Genomic DNA, 23785 nt, shown 5'->3' on the forward strand with positions numbered 1-23785 from the left:
TCCAGAGGAACCATGCTTGAATTAATCGTGACTCCATAAGTCTTACCAAGTCACCCCTAGACCACATTAAATGCAATAAGAGTATATCGATTTGACCTATTTGCCTAAGCGGGAGATATGTGTATAATGTTCATATTTTGACCCTGTGATGTAGGATACTGACATTAAGACGACCCTTCTTTTGGGTGTACATGTGATCCCTGGCCCAGCGGCTACCCAAAACACTTCATCCTATCTTTTTATCACAAAAGAGGCCCCAAGTATGAGCAGCGGAATGCCCGGTTTTTATGTGTGGCGTTTTGGAAACTATTAGCTAAGCATTGTGTCGCTTACATACCAATAGCTAAAGGATAATGACTGCCATGAGTTGATTGAATGGTGGTGTCAAAAAATTTCAGGGAATCCAGGTCACTACAGTGATTATTATTAAGCTACAGTAACGAGTCCCGCAATCCCACTGTACCGCTATGCAAAACACCTTTGTATACAATCTCACGATTACATAGTGTGTGTAAGGAACGGATGGTATAATCACATAAATAGAATCATTTCTGATTTGTGCTATCTCGTACACTGTTCGTGACTGTGAGCTTCTCAAAGTTTTATTTATATTGAGGCAGGTATGAGTTACAATCATTTCGCAGATCATGAACAGATCTCTTTTTGCCGGTTTCCATGTTTCTATTTCGCTCACAAACGTAATCTTTTGCGCTGCGGGCGTCACGTCCTTACCCACTGGTTCTCAGGCAGTGTACACAAATAGCGAATTCTGCCGAATGATAAATTTAAGCATTTCCTTTGCTGCTGATATACGACATCCTGCGAAACTCTAGATTAACGTAGGTGCTTGATAAGAGCACATACGTATGATTCTAATGAAATGCTTGTCACCAAATTATCTGCATCCGATGGCTGCGCTAATCTATCTGTCAAGTACAACTGTCAATATCAGTGTCAACCTAAGACTCAGGTGTAGAGAAAATGTGGGATTCCCGCATGACTTCCTTTGTATTGTACTATGAAGGTGTATTTGTCGATGGCTTGTTCTGATCTCACATAAAGTTTCAATTAGAACAAAACAGCACACTCTGATCACGTTATCACAATTATGGAACATCTGAAAGACTTGGAAACAAGGCTTCAGTCAAAGAACACAATCGAATCGTAGAATGAGCTCATACAACCTGCTGCTAGTAATGACAACTTTCAGTTGACTCACTATATGTTGCTGAATGACTACCCTTGAACCTGGAACATGGAATACAGTACCAACGACATTGATTTCAATGTTTTGCGTAACTACTGCCAGAATTTAAAAGTATAAAATACTGCCATAATTTACTCTTCATGAGGTAATTCAATATGCGTTAGTCGAATCTGCTTCCCCGAATCCTTCTGTATATTCAGGCTAATCTCAGGAAATACTGCATGGATTTTTATCCGGTTTTCATTAATAGATGTACTGATTGACGGGGAAAGTTTTTGTACGTAATTTTAAATATTTCGGACAAATTGTATGAATTATGATGAATTACGAGTGCTATTCTGAAAGTGAAGGTCGCGAAATGGAAACCACTGTGAAAATCCGACGAGGCTTTTCTCAGACGTTTTGGGCAGTGTCTCTATTATGCCCGTCGATCGCATCAAGACGCTCTGTTCATTTTCACTGTGAACGGGTTAAGGTACCTAGAACAATGATGTCTACCACCAAGTAGGTGGGCCCGCTGAGACGCTTCGCCTTAATGAATGCAGCCCGCCTAACACAAATGCCACGCACTTCCTTCTTCATGGCAATACTCAGCCACACTCTGCAGGGGCAGTGAAGACGCTTCTGCAGCCTTTTTGATGGGAAGTGTTCGATCATCCTCAAGACACCCCTAATTGGCTGGACCTGACTATCATCTCTGTTCACATGAAACGCTGGATACGAAGACAACATATGGGCGCAGACTACGTGCTACAGACTAGTGTAGAGAATTATTAGGAAGCACAGGTGGCTGCTTTCTATGTTGATGGTGTTGTAAATATGGCATAACGCTATGACTATGTAGGGAAGTACCTGTAAGGTATAGCGAAATGTGCAAAAAAAAAAAACAGTTTTTATTTTCACTGTGGCTTCCATTTATCGACCGATCGTTCGTTTGTTTGCCAATAGCCCTCGTAAAATTAAGTTGTAAAAACGGCGACATTGCTACTTAGTGAGCAGCCGCCGTAAGTCGAGTAATTCGTGTGTGTGATGGTCTAGCGGTAAACTGCCTCTGGCACTGGTGAGGCGGGCACGCCTCGTTTCCGTCTCGCCTGCTGTACTGCTTGCGAGCGTGCGTGCATTTGTTTACTTCCACGTATCGGCTTGTTTTGTGTGAATTCCTAAGGGACCAAACAGCTGAAGTCTTCGGTACCTAGACTTGCACACTACTTAAACTAGTTTATGCTTAGAACAGCACACACGGCGGCCGGGCGGTTCTAGGCGCTACAGTCTGCAACAGCGCGACCGCTATGGCCGCATGTTCCAATCCTGCCTCGGGCATGGATGTGTGTGATATCCTTTGGTTAGTTAGGTTTAAGTAGTTCTAAGTTCTAGGGGACTGATGACCTCAGATGTTAAGTCCAATAGTGCTCAGAGCAATTTTTTTGAACAGCACACGCACCCATGACCGACGGAAAACTCGAACTCCCAGCAGGAAGTGCCGTGCACTCTGGCTCTGAGACAAGCACGGTTATATTGCTGAAATGTGACATCGCCGTCGGGGAAGGTATAAGGTGCGAAGGGATGCAGGTTGTTCGCAGCTGTCAGCGTGTCTTCGATTACTACCACAGATCCCATGCAGCGCAGCAGAATGTCTTCCACAGCGTAATACTGCTGCCCACAACTTGCGCGCCGCAAGTTCCGAGCCGTTTGTGAGGACGACCAGCGACCTAGTGCAGCAAAAATGTGGTTCACCCGAGGATCCGCCCCTTTTTTATTTTCATTTTTTATTGAAGGTCGAATCCCGATGGTCAGAAGGTCAAGTGACCACAGCAGTCGTAACTGACGATGTATTTGGTTCAACATTTGAACACGCAGGGGTGGTCTGCTGCGGGGTTCCAAGTTGCTCCGAAACACTTGGCGTGCGCCAGCATTTCGGCACAGATGCTGCAGACCACGAGCCATCCTACTTGACAGAGCAGCAAAGACACCGAAGCCCACATTCTGTGAAGATTCATGGGTGGTAATTTCACTGTCCTATCTCTTTCTGTAGATGCTCATGACAATAGAGCGTGAACATTTGACCAGCTTCACCTTTTTCGAGATACTCGTTCAGAGGCTCTGCGTAACAATAGTCTGCCCTTCCTCAAAGTCGCTTATCTTAATGGTCTGAGGTGTGGGGTTGATCTGTTATTCTGTCACTCTGCACAACGGATTAATCTGAGATGTACCCTTTACCCTGTGGCTCCTGCAAGATGCAATTCCACCGCCTCACTACTACAGAAGTCAGACAGACGCTTCTAACGTTCTAAAGAGAAATGCCTGAAAAACTTTCAGCAATAAACATCTTCTGGAGTCGTCCGCTGTAAGGAAATGACACAAAAATTCACAACATTTCTTACGTAACTAGTGGGATACTTGTTTACTATCGGCTAGTTAGTGTAAGAAAACATAAAACTAACGAAATTTATTATTTATTTTGCAAAAATTCTGAGAAATCACAATGATCCTTTTAGTTATGAATTGGGCAAGTTATATCCTGGTTCTTTTCGGAAAAGGATGGGACTCGCTAATGAAATTTCTACACGAAGTTTAAGATGGTTGTTAACTTGGCAGAATGGCTGAGAGGCGCTCCTACTCGACCTGAATAATTATCCTTTAGAATGTTGCTAGGTACGGTCGAGGTTGTCGCGTGTGAAATGCAGTGGAGTGTACTGATGTGGAGGAAATATGGGGCTCGCAATAGCTGCTGTATGCGCCGCTCGCTGCTGACAAGTAAGATAACTCTCGTTCTATTTGGATTCACCTTCGCCAATCAAACTCTCCCTATGCCTTGATGAAGTCAAGGATTCCTCTTCTCCCCTAGTCTAACTATTGGCGTGGTACACCGGTCAGATAACCAGTCCACCGCGATGCCACTCAAAATTATCTCGCACGCATTTATTTATAACTCTGTCCACTCACACAGCACAATAATTGTGCCGGCCACAACAGTGAACAACGCTTAATCGCAAGGACTCAATATAGAGTCGCCCTTTGATTCGCTCTCGACAGAGGTGCTCTCCCAGTGAAGTACTGAGGAGAGACTTGTTCCTCGCTCTTTCGAGTACATGTACGAGCGCGCACTCTCTCATTACGTGTTCTCCCTCCAAGAGCGACAACATAAAGACGCCAGACGTGAAGGGGTATATCTATCGGTCTCTTCCATTATTCCTTCAGCACAAGGTGTTAGAAATATCGTTTGCCAATCAGCATTGCTCTTCTAAAACGGGAGAATGACGTTTCGTTTAAGGCGACCAATCCGGAAGCCTGTAGCTTTGGCGCTTGGCGTTTGCTGTCTTCCAGTGAAAATCACTGAAACTGCGCGCTATGTGTAAAGAATGTGTAGGCTGGCCACTCCCACACAATGTAGCGGAATTTGCTTTTAAGCCGAGCACAGGGTCGTTCCCTCCTTTCCACTCGGGCCCATGCTGTCCGCTACACGGGCGGTCAGTGGCCGGCATGGGCTGGGTCGTCCTCTGTAGCAGGACTTTGAATTTCGCCGCACTACACTCGACCCCTCAGACATAAATTATACCATCGCAGCGGTAGGAGCGCTCGACGGCAGAGAAAATACTAAAATGGTAACTCTTTTTTTTCTATCCGTTTTCTTTATTGTCTCTCGAGAGCGGAAGCTTAATGCAGACGTGATCTGATGAAGACGTAAAAAACTTATCATCTGGTCTCGATCTGATTTTAATGTGTAGACGTATTGTGGAAGTTATGAAATTCGGAGAATGGAAGTAGCAAAGTGAATTAAATTGCATTCAGTATCAAGATGATTTTCATTTGCATAAATTAGTGATTCCTGGACGATTGCAAGATTTCGGAGCAGACTATTCACGCAGAAATGAAGTAGGAGATTTTTGAAGATCTGGAAGCCGCACGAAGGAAGACATGTTAACCTCGTAAAGGATGAACTCTTATCTACGCCATTTCCCCCTGTCAGTTACATTTTGTTATTCTCGTTTCTTTTTCAATAATTTTTGTAGTGGAAATTGGTTTACCTTTTGCTCAACAACGCCACAAGGACCACCCCAACAATAGCTTTTCCGCATCACGAAGTCCGATAGCTTTTCTGTAATACGAAGGCCGATTTGCTATTCAGTCTTTCCCTTTTCCACGCTCATTTACGATTTTAAAACCCCCTTTTTATTCACCATTTCTTCTCACATTTTCAACCTTTTCTTTTCTCTTCTTTTTTTTCTTTTTTATTAACCACTACACCTCTGAAGGGCCTTGCGTCCCGCTGTGCGGCCTCTCTCCCGAACTAAAAGCCTCTGTGACCGTCGTGTCTGGAACGTATGTGTGCACGCCAGCCTCGAGTATTTCAACCACAGTGCGCTTACTTGTCAATTGCATATCGTTTAGATGAATTCATACAACATTAACTTTATCTTATCGAGCTTAGGTTCGAATGAAGCGTCTTGATGTGCGGAATATGATTGTGAGTGCGGAACATGTAAGCAATGAAGGTCAGGAGACGACGACGTCTTACAATGGATTTCCCCTTTTGCGGCCTTTATCTTCGCCAGGGTGAACCCCTTCCATGTACATAGTTTCCTTACCACGTCACGTGCCCGCAACGCCCCCATGCGGCATCCAACGTCGCCGTGGGCAGTCGTCATAAGTTTTTGGCTTATCACTGTAATACTACATAACTATATTGGTGAAGTAGACCAGACCAAAGAAATAAGAGGTACTACGAGCGGAGTTCATACTAATTTGTTGCTGCTGTACTTAGTGTTGTTGCGATCCAGTTACACACTTTTTTACACTCCCTGACGTATTCACTTAACACTGAACAGTCAATATAACGTATATTCAACGGCTGCCAAGTGATCTGCCCGTAATACTGTGTTGCATGTCACAACTGTCACAGAATGTCCGAGCCGCCACCCAGCAGCACATTCCGGGATAATAAATATCCAGGAGATAGATGTGGATGCAGTGAAAGCGGGGGAAAGATTGTCTCACGATAAGAGTCTCTACATCCACAATCAGACCTTGTTTTCCGAAGAATAATGTGGCAATGTATTAATCAAATTTGGTAGTACATTAATTCTGATCTAACATGTTTATGATTGCCCCTGGCAAGACCTGCTGCGTTTATAACTGACAATAATTACTGAAGTTGTCTGGAAAGCTAGTAATAAGCAGTGAGGTGCCTGCAGTGTTATTGGAAGAGTATACAGGGTGAGTCAAAAAGGACTTTACAGCTTTTGAATTGTACTGAAATTTATTCACAAAACTTACTAAATCTGTAGCTGTGTCGTATTGTTTCACAGAGAATTGTCAAGGGCAATTTTGGTTAGATGTGACTACCATTATTGATGTGGCACACATGCCACGAGTAGTTAATTTCTTTCCATATTAGTTGCAGAAAATCAGGCGTAACTTGTGCAAAAGCAGCGTAGATTCGATTTTTCATGTCTTCAAAATTGTTTGGTGGGTCAAGAACATACACATGGTCTTTAACGAAACCCCATAGCAAGCAATTCAGTGGTGTCAAGTCTGTGGACCGAGGTTGCCATGCGACTGGCCCTTCACGGCCAATCCACCGCGCTTGGAAGCTATTGTCGAGGATACCTCGAACTTCTCTGGGGAAATGAGGTGGTGCACCGTCTTGCTGGTATTAAAACACCCGATCTCAGTCATCATCATAGAATTGTGGGATTAAAAAGTTTCCAAGGATATCCAGATACGCAATACCAGTGACAGTTTTCTCTGTGAAGAAGATGATGAAGTCCCACACTCCGTGACGATGTGGAAGACCCGCACCGCCGTACTAGGCAAGGTCCTAGTGGAGGTGGTTTGCCATCGCCTTCCTCCGACCGTAATGGGGATGAATGATAATGATGGAGACGACACAACAACACTCAGTCATCCCGAGGCAGGGAAAATCTCTGACCCCTCTGGGAATCGAACCCGGGACAACGTGTTCGGAAAGCGAGAACGCTACCGCGAGACCACGAGCTGCAGACTATGAAGAAGAAGGGCGGTAAACTTCCAGTTTCCTAAGCGCACAAAACATGTTAACTTTGCGGCTGTCATAAACGTGTTCCAGCGTTGCATGTGGATTTTCGCAGCCCCATATTCTACAGTTCTGGGTGATCACCATGCAATTGATATGAAATGTTGACTCACCGCACCAATGAAAGTAGCCATTTCAACTAAACCCTGCGCTGGCGCTCTCGGTCGCGGAATGGAGTGCTGATGCACTTCCTGACCAAACTTGAGATCTTTTGCTCCAAAATGACACATCCACTGATTCTGTAAGTTATTTTTCAGTTATATCAATAAGTTCCTATATCGTTCCATCCTGTATTACATTTTCACATCAGTGATCAATGGTTTATTTTACAAAGTGAGCATATATGAAATTGTGTTCATTTCATTCTGAGTAATTTTGAGTAGTGTGCAGTTTGTAAATTGCTGCGCAAGCTACGACAGTCATTTAGTACTTCCAATTGCTATTTTCGATTCAGTTGCTTTGTTGGTAACCCCGGAGAGTCGCAATATTTCTGACACAATCAAATGATTCTCAAAGGACCCAGTTACGACTTTTACACGGGTTAAAGTAGTTCTCTAAGGGGATTTGTATATAACCTCTTTTAATAGTTGTCATGACCCAAATTATAAAATCAAAGTTACTTTTACGCTTAATTCGAGCCATCAGAATTCTAGACTACCTAATTACATTCGGACAGACACCGTCTCCCATTTTTGGGAAGGAACCTCCACAGCCATTTCTTAACAACAACCTGTCCAAGACTTATTGACTGATGATGAAATACGTACAAAAGAAATTACGCCCGTTTTATTGTTTCGCATTTGCAATTCTAAAGGACACAAGTTACAGCTACTAATTGACGGACGGTGAAGTTTGTGCATTTAGAGTAGTTAACTGTACCATTCAAACAGCACAGTTTCAGACGAAATTACTTTGCCGAAATTCCGACCATTTCAGTTCGCGTGTGATTCGCTCTGTTACCTAAATTGTTGTAAACTGGGTACAGAGAAACATGTCATTATTGGCAGTGAGGTGTGCAGGATTCTTATACGATTGGGTTGTATTTCTAAACTAAAGCCGAGGTTCAAAGCTTTTTAAATGCACGGTAATCGTGGGCAACCGAGCGGACTATGGACTTTTGTTGCAGTTGAAATTTCATGAGAGATCCGAACAGGCTAGAGACAAATCCAGTTCCATAGCACCCTGCAGAGAAGAATCACGGGGACTCCCATATTTGAAGTTGGCATTGATGCTGACAGTAATCTTGACTGATATATAAGTGCATCCGTCGGGTGTTGATAATTTGATAACAAGAATTTCATCAGGGCCATACAAGGTCTGTGCTCTTATCAAGCACACATAATAATCTATCGTTTCACAGGATGTCGTACATTAACAACAAAGGAAGCACTCAAATGTATCATTAAGCCGAATCTGCTATCTGTGTACACATCCTGCGCGACAGCAGGTAAGGATGTGACGCCTTCAGCGCAGAAGACGTACGTGACTGAGTGAATCAGAAACGGAAAAAAATGTCAGGAAGAGATGTACACATTATTTGAGAACTGAATGTAAATCATTTCATGCCTCAATATAAATGAATCTTTGGGAAGCTCGTATTCATTAAGAGTGTAAGCATAAATCACAAATAATTCTGTTACTGGTACCCGTTCCTTACACACGCTACGTTCTCATGATATGCTGTACAAATGTATATCGCATAGGGAAACAGTAATTTCTGTTGGGATTGTGGGACTCCTTATTGTAACTTAATAAGAATCACTTTTGTCACCTGCATTCTATAAAACCTTCGCTCCTCGCTTTTCGACCGCTTCCTTCAATCGGCTAATAGGAGTCATTCTCTATATGATGATATACCAATTATGAAAAGCACTTACACAACTTATACAGTGGAAGGAATGCCATACTGAACTAGTAGAATTAGTAGAATTACTTAAGTAGAAGTCAGTTGTTGTGCATTTGCAGTACAGTATCGAAGCGAAGTGAAAGTGACTTGTTATTAGACCTACAAATTATTTTAATCGTGAGTTGGAATAGTAACCCGCTACATACCGAAAATTGAATAAACTATATCTAGGAGCGACCAAAGACTATAATTAACAGGCCGCATGTAGGTAGGTAGAGACTCCGTTTCTCTCTCTGTCAGACTTCAACTGATTTCGACGCTGATCTAAATGTTTCTCTAGGTAACGCAAGTGAGTTCATATAACCTCTCTCACCTGTTTTTGTCGTGTTAGAGTATAGACGTACCTACAGAATCACCCGTATTAAATGGTCCTTTCATCGTATTGTATTGTACAACTGGCCACGGATAGCAGTTTCTGTTTAAAGATGAACATTTTCGCTATGGAACAGAAAATTTTGGTAAAAACTGAAAAGGTAAATTTCAACGTCTTTCCATTATAACCATTATTGAATCACCCTTAACGAACACTTGTTTCTTGTGTTATAAGTTCCTACTACTACGAAATAACATGAGTGTAATCTACAGTCATGAACGAGGCTCATGCAAATTCTGGGCACAGGACTATAAATTATTTTTCCAGGTGATAATATTACACTTAAGCTACTACAATGGAGGCTCTGTCATAGCCGGCCGGTGTGCCCCTGCAGTTCTGGGAACTTCAGTCTGTAACCGCGTGACCGCTACGGTCGCAGGTTCGAATCCTGGCTGGGGCATTGATGTTTGTGATGTCCTTAGGTTAGGTAGGTTTAAGTAGTTCTACGTTCTACGGGGCTGATGATCACAGATGTTAAGTCCCACAGTGCTCAGAGCCATTTTTGAACCAGCTGTGTCATAGATCTCATTTTCTTGTTGCCAGAAATAGTTTTTGTGTATCGACAGTATTCCATATCTCTATTTTTGTTACTTACTGCTTTATTATCATTCAGTTTCATGAATAATTAATGGCACACTCATACAAAAACTGGACCAGGGACGAGTATAACCACAGGGAAATAGAAGCCATGGCCGAATAAAATGTTTTTGCAAAGACTATTTCCCAGTGACCTGCGCCGTCGGTCCAGTCCTTATAGTAATTTACGCTCACACAGATGATTGCAACACTGTCAACACTGTTTACAGGAAGGAAAATCGAAGTGCTTTTTCCTTCAAAATCTCTTCTTTCCTCTAATGCAATCCAGTTTTCAGATTATTAAAGAAACTTGCTACGTCATTACATCCTTTACTGAGACGCCACATACTTTCAGAATATGTTAATTTTTCTTCAGCAAACTCTGCTCTGATTGTTGTAGACTGCTCCCTAATTTGATATCCATTAAGGAAGTGATTGTTACATGGCACAACAGTGCTTTGTGGTTTATACAGTGTGTTACAAAAAGGTACGGCCAAACTTTCAGGAAACATTCCTCACACACAAAGAAAGAAAATATCTTACGTGGACATGTGTCCGGAAACGCTTACTTTCAATGTTAGAGCTCATTTTATTACTTCTCTTCAAATCACATTAATCATGGAATGGAAACACACAGCAACAGAACGTACCAGAGTGACTTCAAACACTTTGTTACAGGAAATGTTCAAAATGAGTGAGTGAGGATACATGCATCCACCCTCCGTCGCATGGAATCCCTGATGCGCTGATGCAGCCCTGAAGAATGGCCTATTGTATCACAGCCGTCCACAATACGGGCAAGAAGAGTCACTACATTTGGTGCCGGGGTTGCGTAGACAAGAGCTTTAAAATGCCCCCATAAATGAAAGTCAAGAGGGTTGAGGTGAGGAGAGCGTGGAGGCCATGGAATTGGTCCGCCTCTACCAATCCATCGGCCACCGAATCTGTTGTTGAGAAGCGTACGAACACTTCGACTGACATGTGCAGGAGATCCATCGCGCATGAACCACATGTTGTGTCGTACTTGTAATGGCACATGTTCTAGCAGCACAGGTAGAGTATCCCGTATGAAATGATAACGTGCTCCATTGAGCGTAGGTGGACGAAACTAAAATGAGCTCTAGCATGGAAATTAAGCGTTTCCGGACACATGTCCACATAACATCTTTTCTTTATTTGTGTGTGAGGAATGTTTCCTGACAGTTTGGCCGTACCTTTTTGTAACACCCTGTATAAACATGCGTATAAAAATACGTCTTTATACACCAATAATGTGTCCACCTATGATTGCAGCCTTATCATATCATAGTTCACAGCAATATTCCAGTTATAGACCATCTCCTTTCAACTTCTCACGCATTTGTTTCCTAATTTCATTAGCTGATTTTCCATGTAATAGAATGAATAAAAGGAATCTTCTACTGTGACTTCTGCGCCGTCAATATGTACATAATGAGTTACTTGAGACATTTGGCCGGTATGCGGTGTATGAGGAGGACTATGAAAGGTGATAGGTTTCATGGAGAAAGGCAAGATGCAAAGTAGGAATCTGTTTGCTTGAGCGTTCACAACTGAATCATATTCGGCAAATAGTTTAAAAGTTTCGAGAAAGTGTCCTCAATTATCACTTCGACAAAGATTTTCTGATAGACCATGCAAGTGTAAGAGTAATAGGAAGTATCTGACTTTGAGTAACCTCTTTTTCTCGCCTGAGATGTAATTGCTGCGAAAGAAGGGTCTCTGTATCTGTGGTTTGGCAGACGTTCCTCTGAACCAAAAAAGGTGTCAATATGGCGATGAGTAGTTTCGTAACCAAGAAAATTTTCTGAAAATATTAATGAACTAAATTGCGGCTTTGTCACACTGTCTTGCCACTAAAACTCCTTTAAACTTCTATGGGACGTTTAGATGGGCTCTATTGGATTGATTCAAATGTAGATACTGTTTTTGTTAACCACAACGGATGCCCATATCGAATTTATTTACATCACGTGCCGTCAATTTATTGAATATTTTCAACTCAAACGAATCTGTGCTTCATCCTCACAATAAATAATTCTGACAATAGCTTCTGTCTCTCCAGTCCATTTCTCCCAGAGCAAGAGATCTGCGTAACAGTCTCTTTTTGATTGCACGGTCCAGTGCCCCACTGCTGTTTGCCATCTCTCCACTTCCCTAAGTCAAAACCAGTCTAGCTCATACACAGTCACTGCTACTGGTCCATACACTGAAACTTTTGGACGAGAACCCCTACAATTCTTGTTCTACTGATGTCTGGATTTCTTCGTCTTGACAACCTTCTGCATCGAATCTCTTAATAAATCTTCTGCGTCGAAAATATTAGTTAATCTCTCTGCTGTCCTCCGTCTTCTACAGTGTCGGACCCTCTTCTCAGTAGAAGACTTCAGTACCCTGATGTCTCGTTGCGAATTCAATGTCTGATTATAACAATGACATCACACATCTGAGGCAACTTCTTCATTCAACTGGTAGTTTCCCACTCTCTTAGTACTTCGACTCTCCTCTCCATTATCACAAATCAAACAACAGCCCTTCCACAAGCGTACAATTCATTTCTCATTTCTCCGCTAGCAAACTGAGATTCTTACATCGGTCCATCCTTCCATTTCAGACTTCTATTGCAAACTGTGTCTTCCACCTCGTAGTAATTACTGACGCCACACCGGGTAGCAGCGAAGTCTAGGGCGTCTTGTCACGATTCGCGCGGCTCCCTCCGTCGGAGGTTCGAGTCCTCCCTCGGGTATGGGTGTGTGTGTTGTCCTTAGCGTAAGTTAGTTTAACTTAGATTAACTAGTGTTTGCCCTCAGCAATTTGGTCGCATAGGACCTTACCATAAATTTCCAGATTTCCAATTACAGACGTAAAGGTTCAACCTGCCGAGCTATAACACTTAACGTTTACAATTAATATAGTATATAATTTACATTTGTATTTACGTGAAAATAACACAAGACATATTTACAGGTTACATTGGGTTCGTCTATATAACGCTACAATTTAAAATTCGTGTTAATATACGAGGACTATTGGGGAAAGGAAGGCATGATCGATCGCGAAATGTAAACCACAGTGAAAAACCGATGACGCTTTGGACAGATGTGTTGGGCAGTGTCCCTGTTACGCGCATAAGGTGTGTCACGTCGGTCTTTTATGTTTTGAGCGTACAGTGAGCGCGTAAGACTGCCTAGAAAATAATGTGTCCCGCCAAGAAAGGATGCCTGCCGAACGATTCCACTTGGTTTCATGCAACCTTACATAACTGTGTGAATTTTCTTCTTCATGTCAGTTCTCCGCCGCACACTGCAAGGACAAAGAGCACGCTCTTGCAGCGTTTTCTACTGGAAATTTTTGATTACCCACCGTAAAGCAGAGAATTCGTTCCCCCTGATTTTCAATTCTACTCAAATGAACAGCTGACTATGAAGACAAAATGCTAATGTTCAACTCACACACCGCATCATTAATTCAAACAGGAGAATCATTCACTCACCTGTCTCGTTTTCGAGGCGGAATACCTAATCAAACTCTCTTTGTCTTACACAGACACGCATACACTCATGAACCAGTTATTGGACTCATTAATGTTTCGTTCACTAACACAGCGGTCACGATTACTGCAGCTTTATTTTGGGAGTTCTCTCCATATCCATAATCCCCTCAAATTACAGAAAACGATTCAATCCCCTGATTTCCTCCACGGTGCATTCACAATAAAATGCTCTGAAATCTCTACAAATAGAGCTATTTGCTAAACCAGTACAGTTAGTGCACAGGAATAACAGTACGATTAAGGAGTATCGTTATTGAGTGGATGCTGCCAACCTACTGAACAGAAAAAAATATTGCTTTTAGTTACTGATTTGCACCACCATATACAGCACAAAAACCAGACAATTTTGTAAAAATAGAATGCCTTACATAGATAAATAACTTGGAAGGACTTATGACAAATTCATTGTCGAATATACCCATTTCGGAGAGTGTGATAAAGTATATGAATGCCATAGCAAAGTTTTCGGTTTCAGCGCGATTCCGTCATAAACCGATATGCTTTCTGTCACCGGACGCGTGTACTGATAAAACAAGAAAATATCAGCTGCACTACCGGATATCGTACTGCTAATCGGATACTTAATCACTACTTATCAAAAGAAGTGACGGTTGAGCGAATGATACGGTTCAGTAATAAGTAGACGGACACATAGCCACAAAACACTGTGGATTCACTGATTTTGCCACTACAGCTGAGTGGAACAACCCGTTTAAGATGGTGAAACAGTTTTCAGGAAAGAGCTATGCGCTGGACGCTGGCAGCATGGAAAACATGGAGGCGTTTCTAGACGCCAGCGTTAAGTGAATAGACCAGCTACTTTTGATTAGCTTTGGAAAATAGGTGACATATTAGGAAAAGCAGCAAAGATCTAAGGCTCTGATTACATTGCAGCAGAGAGGTCTCCAAAGTTTGAGAAAGTTACGTAAAAGATTTGTGGAAAACTTATGAGTGAATAAACTGTAGTAATCTAGGAAGCTTTTTGAATAGTGTGTGCAGTCACATAAAAATTTCATAGGATTATGGTGTTATGGGTACTCTACCGTGGGATTACAATCAATATATATATGAATACGTTAGAGCGTCATTTTGGTCAAACATTTCCCGTGATTCATTGGGCAGCAAAGAAGGAGCATTCACTAAGATTGCACTAAACTAAAGTAGTCGGGTGTACTCTCGGAAACGTCACGTGTGTTGTTTTGTAGCAGAAATATGTTGCAAACGTTTGTACACATTTTTTAGCTGCAGTTAATGAAATTAATAGTTGCATATGCATTAAGAATCATAAATGGCTCCATTAATTAAAAAAGAATTTATCAGCACCAAGAGCACTAGCTGTAGCTCCTCTTTATTCATCCAAGGTACACATGAATAGATATTTTACACTCTTAGAAGTATGACGATGTCTGTTCTACTCCATTTATCTATACTAAACGGCTGGATCGATAACACAGTATCATTTTCAGATTTAACGATTTCTACGACGATCAACGATTCAATATTACGCATTTTATGTAATTACTGATCGAATTTAAATTTTTTTAATATCTTCTCAGTAAGAGGAGTAGTCTTACGTGAATGTTTTAACACAGTAAGTCAGTTATTAAGTGTAGAAATATTAATAGAAGCAAGGAAATTCACAATTCACGGGGCAAAAAGTTATTCGCACTACATTAGTCCAGCATTTGAGAATGAGAGCAATTTGTGACTTCCAACAAAACTGACACATAATTTTAAACCTTTCTGAAACTTCTTCTCTCTGGCGTCCTCACAAAATAAAGATAACAAAAATGACTGTCGCTTACTACATTTTCTCTGTTCATACAGTAAAATTTCAGAGTCAGGCATTACTGTTTAAATTGCTACGTCTTTCATACTAACTCTATTCGCAATATATTATGCAGACAGTAGCCTCATATACCTCTGAATGTACCGCTTAAGTTATGTTTTGCATGACAGATAGTTCAGCAGATATAACATCATAAATATTAGGATGTGGGAGAAACCGGCCTTCCTTAAAAGGGAGTTGAAATAGCCTGGACTACAATGAGGGGATAACTCCTAATAATTTCGTGGACCTCCTTTTTTCCGAGAGTTGTGCAGCAACTTGAAGTGGCATGGAAATCCCTTGCAGAAGTACTGAGGCATGCTGTCTCTGTAGCCATGCATAATCGTAAAAACGTTGCCGTTGCAGAATTTTGTAGACGAACTGAGCTATTATGTTCCAAGAATGTTTGATGGGACTCGTGTCTGGTGATCTGGGTGGTCCAATAATTTGCTCGCATTGTCCAGAATGTTCTTCAAACCAAATGCGAAGAATTGCGGTCCAGTAACTTGGCACATTGTCATCATTCTTTGGGAATATGGAGTCCATGGCTGGCGGAAAATAATCTCAGTTGGTTCATGTAGACCAGATGACCCAGTCCATTCCATGTAGATATAGCCCACACCATTACAGTACCACCATCAGCTTGCACAGCGCATTGTTCGCAACTTGGGTCCATGGCTTCATGAAGTGTGTGTCACATTCGAACCCCACCATAAGCGCGTACCAACTGAAATCGGGACTCATCTGACCAGGTGACCGTTTTCCAGTCGTCTAGAGCCCAACTGATATGGTCACGAGCCCAGGAGACACGCTGCAGTTGATGTCATGCTGTCAGCAAAGGCATGCGCGTCGGTCACCTCCTGCCATAGCCCATTAACGCGAAATTTCGCCTACTGTCCTAACGGATATGGTCATCGTAGTCCTACATTCATTTCTGTGATTATTTCACGCAGTGTCGCTCGTCTGTTGGCACTGACGACTCTACCCAAAAGCCATTGCTCTCAGATGTAAAGTGAAGGCAGCCAGCCTGTCTGTTGGGCCATGGTGAGGTATAATGCCTGAAAATTTGTATTCTTGGCACACTGTTGATACAATGGATCTCGGTATATTGATTATCCTAAGGATTTCCGAAATTAAATGTCCCATGTATCTATCTCCTGCGTCCTAAGTTTTTTTTATAAAGTGCATTTTAACCATCAGCTGTTTATCCCATTAGTCATCTACCTGTTACGTTTATTAACCATCATCCAGGATGTAGAGTTCAACAGTGTAGTTAAAAGCATCCCATATTCCTTCAGAGCTGAACGACACCTTAGAATACTTGAGTACGAATTACAGTCACACTGATACGCTGCCCTTTTATACATTGTGTATGGGACACTACCGCCACTTGTATATTGGCATCGCACTATCCCATGACGTTGGTACCTCAGTGTATACTTGTCCATTGTTTGATTATGAAACTGCATAGAGACTTCCAACCAACTTCAAACATAATTTAAAAGATTTTCTAAACTATTTCTCATTTAAAGCCACACAAAATAACGGAAAAACGTTGTTCTTTGTGCAGTTATATATTAGCACCAACTTTGATGTTTTAGTTCACTATTTCTTTACTGTACCTCTATTTGGTACTCATTTTATACATGGAAGCTCGATTCTGGTTTATAATATGTCACGGCCTGTGATGGCTGGATGATGATAATATAAAACGATAATAATTACTTGTGGGAGATATTCTGAGTAAAGAAATATTTTCGTAAATTACAAGCATATGTGCTGCTCATCTGCAATGGAACTATCTTGTCAAGCAAAAGTACATATTCGCTTTTTATCTCACACAAACTATCTATGTACCACTTGACAACAACCTGATACTGATTACTTCATTCTGATCCACAGGAGTGACAGACGCTACTCATCGCCAGGTGGCTCTGACAGCGAGGGACACCCTGACCCTGGCACTGGAGGGTGACAAGGTGACGGATGTGACACAGCTGGGCGAACACAAGATCGTGCTCACCTACCGCCTGGGGGAGGAGTTTGTGGAGGACACGGCCGGCCGCAAGAGGAAGAGCACCGTTACACAGAGGGGGGCCGACACGTTGGTCAAGGTCGAGAAGTACGAGGACGGCAAGATCGTCACCATAGAAAAGACCTTCAGCGCCGACAAGATGGTCGCGGTGAGTCCAAACACAATACTCTCGTTCTCAGCACGCTAAGTTTCTCATGCATACTTGCTGTTTGTATGTGGTTTATATGCGTATTTGCAATATGCTGGGACTTCATGATGAATTTTGAACTATTTAATAGAATCTAGATTAATAGAAGCTAGATCTTGAGAATCCCTTTTGTAATGTCACGTGCCAGTCCGCCTAAATTCATGTAGGGGAGCACAGGTCTATTGAATTGGGGTACTAAAGAGATAGCATGACCTCAGATATTCCTGTCGGTTTTAATCACCATCATGAAACCACATAAAGATTCTTGATAATACAAACAGTACTGCTGAAATTTTGTAAACATCATCTCCACGAAGAACACCGTGATTAGAACTGTTTGATCCAGTACTTGGCATACTATTGTTTTAGTGTAATGCTTTCACCGAATCTGCATAACATCAAACACAGTTTTGTCCTTTCTTCTCCTGTGTAGCTCTGGCAGTGACAGTCTAAATGCATTCCATTATTACTCCGCAGCAATAACCATTTTTAACTAATGGTTCAAAAGGCTCTTATGGGACTTAACATTTGAGGTCATCGGTCCCCTAGAATTTAGAACTACTTCAGCTTAACTAACCTAAGGACATCACACACATCCATGCCCAAGGCAGGATTCGAACCTGCGACAGTAGCGGTCGCGCGGTTCAAGACTGTAGCGCCTAGAACCGCTCTGCTACCACGGCCGGCTTTAACTAATGTATCTGCAATCATTCCAGTATTCATTAACTTATTCATAATTATCTGTAATGTTTTGTTTGGGAACACTTTTTGATACTGACTATTTATGTGGCATTTTTACTCCCCTCAGTTGAAATAGTTCTTGTTGTTGGTTTGTTACCCTATCAGGTATTACACTGCAGTTTTATCGAAAATATGATTAGCAACTTTAATTGTAATCTATGAACGTTTGTTGGGATTTCAAATGTCAGCAAATTCTGATCTCAGTTGCTTAATATGAGTTAAAAGAAGCTGCATAATCAAAAAATGTAAGGCATTACAGAAATTTTCTAATTGTTATGAGTTCAGTAAGGATATTTATTTGTACATTCAACAGAAGAACAGTAGCATCATAGATCCCTCTCATGAACGTTGCTTGCAATAGTATCGAAAATGTTGTTAGTTCTTTCACTTTCGATTCCGTCTCTCTCTCTCTCTCTCTCTCTCTCTCTCCCTCTCTCTCTCTCTCTCTCTCTCTCCCTCCCTCTCTCTCTCTCTCTGTCTCTCTCTCTCTCTCTCTCACACACACACACACACACACACACACACACAAATTATTTATTCGAAGGTATTTTAGCCTCAAAAGCCTGTGCTTGTACGTTATAAATTATGCTAATCAAGGTATAGGGATTTACTGTAAACAAAGCCAAGCTATCAATATTTCATTTCTTACCTGTTCTGTTAAAGCTGTCTTAGTTGGTCTATTCCACTAGCCATCATTATGTGGTGAAAAACTTTTTTAATGCACAAAAGACAAAAAAATTCTCTGTGATTCTTCATGAGTGGGAGCAATAAAACACACTGAGATACTGTGTCTAACTAGAATACCGTTATATAGTCTGTTATAGGCAATTGCATTATAGTATAGGCGAGATGAGACAGTAGTATGTTGCCATCACTAATTAAAAAATTATATTTTTTTCTATTTCAGACCCTCACTATCGGGAACGTCACAGCGAAAAGGATCTACAAAGCAGTCTGATATCTGTTTCTAAATTACAATAATTTATATGTTTATTGTGTAATTTGTTAAAATGTTACTTGTCCTGACTTTTCTCTACCACTGTGTCTTAAATTATTGTACACATGCAGACTATTTCACGAATAAAGTAATTTAAAACTTTGAGGTCCGATCCTATAATTTCACAATTTGTATTCCTTCATTTTAAAAACCAGAGAAGACTGTATAGTAAGTAACATATTTAATACCTATACTGAAAATAACACAGTGAGTATTGGAGAACTGCATCAAAACTTTATTTTCAAATGCTCCTTACACACTTTTGGGATGTGGAGGTTTACTTTGTGGATAAAGGACTGAATATCTTTCCTCCGTCACAGTAAGAAACGTGCAGCTAATGTGTTTTATTCTGTTGGATGGAAGCCTGCTTGAAATTTGTTGTACATGTGTATAACGACCCATTGTGGTGATTTCATCCAATGTAAGCTACTGTAGTGTAACGGAATATGGACCGTCATTGAAAGAAGAGAGATCCACTGAACAGTGCGTCACGCGAATAATGAAAATTATTGCACATCTTAAGTTTCGAGAGCACTCATTCTGCTCTCTTCAGTTTTTCCTGCGGTACTTCCAAACAACTCTGTGTTCAAGATGAACTGCGTCAGATTTATTCTTCAGTTATGCCAACATTTGACAGGAACCAACTTTTGTCAAATAACATTTTCCTCACTTTCATTAATGTACACTGCTCGTTCTCTTGCTTACGAAACTAAAAAACATTTACAACTACAAACACCCTGACGCCGTTCTTTAAATGCTAATTTTCCAACAATGATGTTTAGCAATTCTTTGTGTTTCCGTCAGTCTCAGTCTAAACTTTATGTTTGATAAACGATCAACAGCATTAAATAGTTCAAAGTCTTTTTCAAGTACAGCAGTTATTGGTGTTTTATATGTGGAAATTAGCATTTGGTGTCTGCTACCTAAGACATTTATTTCTGGGCTGATCTTTTATTTCACGTCCTAAACTAATTTTCTGAAGCACAAGGTAGGCTGCAGTGTAGATAAGGTGCGATGGTGCATTGTACCTTATTCAAGACGAAGTTATCGTCAGATTGAATCAATAACACGCACAATGTTGACTAGACAACTTTCGATTTACGATTACATCGACATATTCATCTAGATACATGCTCAGCAATCCACCGTGTGGTGTGTGATGCAGGCTACGTTGTACCACTATTAGGCATATTCATATGTCTCCGTACGAACCCTAGTTTCTCGACCCTCATCTTCGTGGTCCTTACGTGAAATGTACTCTGGCTGCAGCAGGATCGTTTTGCAGTCAGCTTCCAATGCCAGTTCTCTGATTCCTCGAAAGAAACGTCGTCTTCTCTCCAGGGAACCCTATTTCAGTTCATGAAGCATCTCCGTAATACTTGAATGCTAATCAAACCTACCGGCAACAAATCTAGCAGCCCATATCGGAATTGTTTCGATGTCTAGCGGGGATTCAAAACGCTCGAACATAATTCATGGTTGGTTCACACTTGTGTTCTATATACTGACGAATCTACAGATGAGCCACATTTTCCTAAAACACTCCCAATAAATTAAAGTCCACCATTCGCCTTCCCCAATTCTAGCCTTATACGTTCGTTCCATTTCGTACCGCTTTGCAACATTACGCCTAGATTTGTAATCTATCTGACTGATGTCGGAGGCCATGATACAGATCCTCCTCGTCTCCTGGACATATCAGTGCGTTAAATATCCTCACAGAAATAAAATGTGTCGGTGCCCCATCAGACATGTAGCACACTGTCTGGTGTTGCTTTTAGGGAACGTCCTCAAACAACCTTGCAAGATGATGCCGCAGAAACCGAAGCTAATTTTGTTTGGTGACATGTACTAATGCACAGTCTATGGTTCGAAGCCTAGGTGATTCGAAAGGTGAGACTTGTGATAGTTAAACATACCTTCACGAGTGAAACCTGCTTAATCCGTAAATAAAGTGGTATTTTCAAACATGGCGTTGCCTACAGCTTATTGTGGCATCCACTGACAGAACGTTAGTGTAGGACCAAAGTCCACCTCATAAAGACACTACCTCATCGGAAGTGAAATGATAAGTTAGCAATACATTTTATACAGGGGAGGATTACTTAGATAATATACAGGAGGAGTTGGTGAAAAATGTAATACAAATAATAACAATAATGACAATAAGGATAATTAAAGGTCTGTAAATTCACATAACATTTCCACACTATGTTTTAGCTTTCCTTTCTGTCTGTTCAGGAAAGTATTCATCCCAAAGGTATACAATGTACACTGCTACCACTGTATACTATTTCTGAGCTCAGCAGCCGGCCGCGGTGGCCGTGCGGTTCTAGGCGCTGCAGTCCGGAACCGCGGGACTGCTACGGTCTCAGGTTCGAATCCTGCCTTGGGCATGAATGTGTGTGATGTTCTTAGGTTAGTTAGGTTTAAGTAGTTCTAAGTTCTAGGGTACTGATGACCTAAGAAGCTAAGTCGCATAGTGCTCAGAGCCAGCCAGCCAGCTCAGCATCTCACTCATTATAGAGGGATTCTGACTCAATTTGCAGGGTAGCAGCTGGGAAGCCGCAGTATCCAAAATGGATAAAAAAGGTGTGATCTCCGCTGCTGGTGTGCGTAGCGTTAAATTACCAAACAGTGTGCGTGCATCGTGTGCAGTGACCGGGAGTCCGAAATTAATGAACGGCGTAACATTGGCCTTTTACATCATTAAATAACTTCTTTGCAAATTGTGTTTTGCACTAAGGATAAACCGAATCAATATACACCCTTTTAAAAATACTGGTTTTGTGTTCCGTAGAGTGGAGGGTACAGCTCTGTATACATTGACAAAATCTCCTTTTCTCCAAAAGTGTACAGCTTTCATCCAGCCACCCTGGTTTAAATTTTACGTGGTATTCTCTAAATTATTTTGAGCAAATTCCGAGATGGTTCCTAGTACTATGGCATGCTTTTCAACCTATGCGAATAAGTAAGTATATATTAATTATTTTGTGAATTTTAAAATTTTCCCTACGAATTGAATGTTCAGACTGATTTCGGACTATCAGACGGTGTTTCATATAATTCATCGCACGATATTTCGACTGGACACCTGCGAGTCATCATTCGAAGGTGCCGAATCGAAACATCGTCCAATGAATGGAACGTCGACTGGATGCAATGCTGAGGTTGTTGGAACACAAATTATGTAATTTATGTGATTCTTAAATTGTAATAAAAAAGTAATCCCAAACCCTTGCAAAATGATCTATGTATGATTACTGCTATTACTACTAGTAGCAGGTCTACATATTCAATCTTTTGTATAATTATGGAACATGTTCCTTACTCACACATCATGACGTTTCTGGAGAAGGAAGATCTCCACTATTAAATACGCATTCCACAAACAGTGGTCTTGCAAAATACAGTTCGCCCTGTAAGCTAATGAAATCCAAAGCATCGCAGATATACTCTGTACTCGCCCAGGCTGCTGCCGCGTGTCTAGACTTCTCGAAGACATTCGATACAGATCTGCACTGTAGTACAGTGAAAAACTATAAGTTTCAGCCGTACTGAACCAGACTGATCACTGGTTTCAGGGCTTACTAGGAGACAGTACTCAATTTATTATTTCTGGAAACTGTCAGATGTAAAAGTAATTGCCGGCCAGTGCGGCCGTGCAGTTCTAGGCGCTTCAGTCTGGAAACGCGTGACCGCTACGGTCACAGGTTCGAATCCAAGTTCTAGGGGACTGATGACCATAGATCTTAAGTCCCATAGTGCTCAGAGCCATTTTTGTAAAAGTAATTACCGGAATGCCTCAAGGGAGTGCTAAAGGGCCGTTAATTTTTACGGTACATATTAATAATCTAATTACTGACGTCTTGAGCTCCGTGATACTTTTTGCAGACGACACTGTTCTCTACAGAAAGGTTTGGAACGCCAGTAGACTGTAGCAAAGGGCAAGTAGGACAGCGCTCTGATTTTTGTAGGAACAGGCAGTTGACTCCCAAAATAGATAAAAGTACCAGAGGGCACCAGCAGACTAACTGTATTTCAATGAAGCTATTGGTTAGAAGTAATTAAAAACAGTAACTACCGAAATCTACCTAGGAGTAACCATCTGGTGTAACATAATTTGGAATTTGCAACATAAAACAAACTGTAGGAAAAGCAGATGCCACTGTGAGATAATGGGAAGAATTTTACGGAAATTTGATGTATTCACCAAAGAAGCGGGTCACAAAGCAACGGTTCGACCGATTCTTGAGTGTTACAGAGATGCTCAACAAATTTCGCCGTCAGACGGTGCAAGATACCCGTTTTG

General features: G+C 41.4%; 1 protein-coding gene across 1 annotated transcript; it reads left to right on the plus strand.

The window, feature by feature from the left end:
- The first annotated feature begins 7210 nt into the window (after positions 1–7210).
- Positions 7211–17735, plus strand: LOC126285072 (fatty acid-binding protein, liver-like). The gene is made up of 2 exons (XM_049984395.1): positions 7211–7226; positions 17416–17735. The coding sequence occupies exons 1-2, from the start codon at positions 7211–7213 to the stop codon at positions 17733–17735; spliced, it is 336 nt and encodes a 111-aa protein (XP_049840352.1).
- The last annotated feature ends 6050 nt before the right edge of the window (positions 17736–23785 follow it).

This window comes from Schistocerca gregaria, chromosome 8 (assembly GCF_023897955.1).
Source record: "Schistocerca gregaria isolate iqSchGreg1 chromosome 8, iqSchGreg1.2, whole genome shotgun sequence".
Lineage (NCBI taxonomy): Eukaryota > Metazoa > Arthropoda > Insecta > Orthoptera > Acrididae > Schistocerca > Schistocerca gregaria.